The sequence below is a fragment of the Apaloderma vittatum genome, unplaced genomic scaffold (genome assembly GCF_000703405.1).
Source record: "Apaloderma vittatum isolate BGI_N311 unplaced genomic scaffold, ASM70340v1 scaffold11954, whole genome shotgun sequence".
NCBI lineage: Eukaryota > Metazoa > Chordata > Aves > Trogoniformes > Trogonidae > Apaloderma > Apaloderma vittatum.
Genome location: NW_009712163.1, coordinates 13,019 through 18,013, shown reverse-complemented (window position 1 = coordinate 18,013; position 4,995 = coordinate 13,019). Strand labels below are relative to the sequence as shown.

The 4,995-nt window shown below is 40.0% G+C and overlaps 1 protein-coding gene across 1 annotated transcript in view; it reads right to left on the bottom strand.

Annotated features, from left to right (window-relative positions):
• Nucleotides 1-464: 464 nt before the first annotated feature.
• The window catches only part of LOC104272795 (pantetheinase-like), a 7,691-nt gene continuing 3,160 nt past the window's right edge, over nucleotides 465-4,995 (bottom strand). The window contains exons 4-7 of the mRNA XM_009867892.1: nucleotides 4,229-4,520; nucleotides 2,689-3,059; nucleotides 853-1,023; nucleotides 465-593 (exon numbers count right to left, since the gene is read on the bottom strand). Of these exons, the coding sequence (XP_009866194.1) occupies nucleotides 465-593; nucleotides 853-1,023; nucleotides 2,689-3,059; nucleotides 4,229-4,520 (963 nt within the window). The remainder of the gene's footprint in view (nucleotides 594-852; nucleotides 1,024-2,688; nucleotides 3,060-4,228; nucleotides 4,521-4,995) is intronic.

Here is a 4,995-nt window from a genome sequence, read left to right as displayed (position 1 = left end):
AAGTGGGGTAAAAGAGCAGACTTGAATAGGTTAACGTAAGTAACTGTGTATCAGAGACAAAGCATTACTGAGGATTTTGTAGAGCTACCTGCCATAATCTTTCACTGTTTTATTTACTGGTACCATAATAATCTGCAATTATAAAATATGTAATGTGATTTAAATAAGAATGTATCCTCTAGCCCACAACGCAGGTTTTCTAGGGGCTAGAAAAATCAGCCGATAAAACAGAGACAGAAGAACAACTACTAATTTGCACTAATGAAAGATTAGTAATCTTATGATTATAGAAATTGATGCTTCTCAATAAGTAGTAGCAACAAAATCATACTACTGCATTACTAAAAAACAAAGCACAGTGACAAGATATTTGTGCCACTGGTAATAAGAAGTAGTTGTAGTAGAGGATGCTGTATCTCACTTGGACGTCAGATTGAGAGTGTACAGCTTCAGTTATGGTATTATCATGAGAATGCTTGTGGTTGTGGGTCTACTTTCAGGTGATCCTTTTCATACCACCGTCCAAAAAGTGCCACAGTGATGACTGGTTGTGTTGGTCTTGTCTTACTTATCAAACGCCCATCATTTAATACCTTATTGATAAAGGTAAGAGAAGGACATGATTAGAGGATTACCAATACGAATGTGCTAAGAGCTCAGAAAGATATGACAAAACAGGAAGAAGTTGTGTCAAACCATATCTCTCACTGAAACTAATGACTTCATTAGCAAGTATTTAATTGATCTGATTGCTCACTACGAGCAAGCTCACTTTGGCTGTGTTGAGACAGTTTATTCCATTACTAACTCACAGAGAACCTAGCATGACACAGCTCCAGCATGTCCCATTACCTCAAACTCCCCGGGGGCCAGCTGCACCCCGCTGTACAAGACTTCTGGAAAGACGTAGTTAGTGCCAAACGTGCCGCTGAGGGAGAACATCTCAAACCTGGTCTCAGCTGTCTCCACGGGCTGCCCGCACGTGTTCGGGTCTGTGCTCTTGCACTTGAGCAGCGTGCATATCTGTGGGGAGAGGACAACAACATATTTAGCAAGATAGAAAGACTGGTAGGAAATCCATGTGTCATCAAAGCTAGTGTGTGTCAGAGCAGGTGACCATCACAGGATCTCTTTCACAATCTTTAAGCAACTGCTTTTTATTTGTTGCTGCTTTTTTTTTTTTTTTTTTTTCCACCTTGGTGTCTGATTAGGGATATTCCAGACCTGCACTGCCTCAGTAGTTAGAAATAATCTATTTCTGAGGTAAACGCTGCCAGAGCATTTTATTTCATCCCTGAAGCTTAATCCTGCCACTACCATGATTTCTTCCAACTACTAGTTCTCTTATTTGAAGCTTTTTTCCCCACATATCTTGGTAAGATAAGTTCGTGAATGGAAATTTTAGGCAAATCAAACAAAATTCTCCTCCTGAGTACATTGTGCAAATGTACACACAAATACTTTTACTGGTATTTGTACATGTTGCTAATGACAGTTCATTAGCAGGCCTGATAGTCCATGGGAAATCTGAATCTGATGTTCTTTATCCAACTCCTGGTAAATATATGTCAAGGTGATGAGGTTAGCATTCTCTGTTACAGTTTTGTGCTAGTAGTTGAGCACACAGAGGAAAGTAGAAATGGCAATGTTTTCCTTTCTTCCTTGAAGTTAATTACCCAGTTGACAAATGTCTATGGACATGGAGAGATATGAATTAAGGCTAGGACTCCTGTGAAGATTCAGAGGATATTGGTTGATTTTGCTCACAGGTGATGGAATTTTTCTATTTATGTTGGATACTGGGGGACAGAATAAGAGTATTTGCAAATGTCAGAATTATTGTTCATCAGCAAGTATGGTTTTGTGTTGAAATGCAAATAAGCAGAGAAATAAAGAAAAAATCTCTCAGAAAAGAAAAAAAGAGGGGAAAGAAGAGTAGAAATTCCTGCCTTGTCTAGAAAATTTGGTATTGGTAGAAACCATCTGGTAGCTTCCACAATCATAGAAATAAATTTTCCAAGTGAGTTCACCAAGAAGTGAATTTACTCAAACTACCTTTTTAAATGTATTAGATGAGCTATTTGCTGGCTAAGAACTCCCCTCATACCCTGAAGTCTGTACCAGCTAATATGCAAAGGCTGTTCTGACAAACAGACAAACTAAAAACAAGACCAATCTGCAGGCACAATAACTTAATTGTGAAGTCAAAGAAGGTTTAATAAATCTTTAAACAAATTCAACTGGGATATAACCCACTGTTTTCCCAAACACTTCCTTAAACGAAAGGAAGAATGAACATTTCCAGTAAAAGTGATATGCCATTTCAGTAAACTTCACTGCTATGATTTAAGTAATGACAAAAAATTAACATCTCTGTGACTTTAAACCATCAGAACATCTCATAAATCTAGATCAACTGATTTTTTAGCAGCCAGTATTGCATACCTAAAAAAATAGTGAGTGTGCTCTGGGAACTTAAAAGAGATTTAGAGACCTATCCACCGCATTTGTTGGATTTAAAGGTAAGCAGGCTTGGATGTTTTAGAAAATACTTCCCATTACTAACAAATAGGCCACCAGTACTCTGGCATACAAGCAAGTTACTGTCTTTTTCCTTCACAGAGGTGAAGGATTTTCTCTGTAAAGAAGCTTCCCACAACAAGTAGCCCCCCTCTAAAGAATCATTACCTGCAGATAGTATTGTCCTTCAACAACATGAAGCCCATCAAAAGCACCCAGTACATAAACTTCATCTTGTTTCCCTGTCATCTTGTAGCTCAGGTGACAGCAGAGGTCTTTCTGGCAAGTGGTGAGATTCCCCTCAGGCTTAGTGAGCCCAGTGAAAGTGAACCAGTCATGGAAGATGAGTCCTCCGAATTCATGGTCATTTGATGAGAGTCTTTTGACACTCGAAGCAAATGAGTTCCAGCTGACAGCAGGTGGGGCAGCAAGAGAAAGGCGAGGGTGCGAATCTAATTCAGCAACAAGGAGGCGACCATCCTCAGTTTTCATATTGTAGTAGTATGTTCTGGCTCCTTCTGGTGCATAAATACCACTGCCTGAGGACAGCATAATTTTCAGTCCAAAAAGAATAAGCAATTTCATATTATCGTTTTTATTGTCCCTACTGCTACTTTATCCACTATTTTATAAATAATGCAGAAAATTTTCGTCTCACCAATGGTGGCCATTAGCAACTCAGTATGTAGAGCTCATACTCTGGCAAAAAAATAGCATTTATTTCCCTTGGTGAGGTCTGCTCAATGTAACCAAAGACAGAGGATGTTATGTTATGTTTGTGGTTATGGCCCGCGAGTTCTCTTTTCCCCTCTGTGCAACAGAGTTGTTTGATAATTTCTTTATTGGCAGCTAATTGACATAAAAGGACCTTCTGCCAATTGAGACCATCCAAAACACTACACAGGCAAGTATCACAGGCCTGTCCTGGTGAACACAGAAGGAAATAGCTTCTGTCCAGCTCAATTTATTCTGGCTGAGAACTCTTCCCCAATGTGGGGTATTCACACCTGACCAGTGACAAGTAACAGAGGGGAATCAGAGAAGATCTGACATATCCATCATTGCCGAAGAGCCACACAAAATGGACAACAAGCAGTAGCCTGTCAGGCTTTTCAATTGAGAAGCCCCCAGCCCACACGGCAGTTCCTCTGCTCGGTGAACATACTGCTCTAGCTGAAATATACTACCCCATAACCTCAGCTCTAGAAAATCAGTGCTGCACTCTTAAAAAAAGATGCAGACTTCTTAGCAGTATTACTGCGATAGGTCTGAAAATTTAACATTTTTTTACAACTGTGTTAAATAGAGCTATAAATAAGTTTTTCATTTGTCTGGAATAAATGGATCCACGTGTGTGGTTTACAAGTATATTTACAGCTTGGTACTCAGTCACAGACTTAGAGGTGGAGAGGGAAAAAGTAGGTTTCAGAAGTTTCTACTCAAGTAGAAGGCACAATAACTTACCATCATTTAGAGGCTTTAAAAGAAAAAGGAAAATCCTAAGAAGCTGAGGAGAAGAAAATACCACAAGTTTTCTGTGTCTTGTACAGCACTAATAGGGACAGGATTTGTGAGGCTTAAAATTTGGTGACTGGGCTCTTCACCTTCCAGATAAATACATTATATTCCACTGCAAAATCACCTTGCAGAACAGGGAATAAAGACTCATGGTTATAAAGACTTTTCAGATAGAGTGAGAATTAATTACCTGTCATAGAAAAGCTGGTGTAATGTGTATTGGCAGCTAGGAAGTTGACACCCATGCCCATAGCCCAAGCAGAGTGAAACTCAATGGCAGTCAGAAATGGCAGGACGTTCATCCAGGCCGTCGGGAAGAGCACAGTGTCCACCTGCAACTTGCTCACCAGGACCACGGCAGGCTCATGGAAAAGGATGTCGAAGCAAGTGAAAATGCCAAACTTCCCAAAGGGGGTCTCAAAGGTGACAGCTTCTGGCTCTTTTGGGTAATTAAATTGAGTTTCTGACATAAAGAGATTATACTGTAGGGGAAGGAAAAGAAAGAGAAATTGGTTAAAGACACTTATTGCAATATTATGGAGTAATTCCTTAAAACTGTTCAGAATTACTAGAGAAGTTTTTTGACCTGTTTGAAGCCTTCACATGTAGGCATTCAGGCTAAAATTGTATGATTGCCATAGTCCACAAAAGGTGGATATTGCCCTGGCATCTATCTAGGAAAGCAACTAGTTTTCTGCAGGTCTTTTAGTGTCATAGAATCATACAACAATTCAGGTTGGAAAAGACCCTTGGGATCATCGAGTCCAACCATTGACCCGACACTACAAGTTCACCCCTAAACCATATCACCCGACACCACATCTAAGTGACACTTAAACCCATCCAGGGATGGTGACTCAACCCCCTCCCTGGGCAGTCTATTCCAGTGTCTGACCACTCTTTCTGTGAAGAATTTCTTCCTAATGTCCAGCCTAAACTTGCCCTGTTGCAACTTGA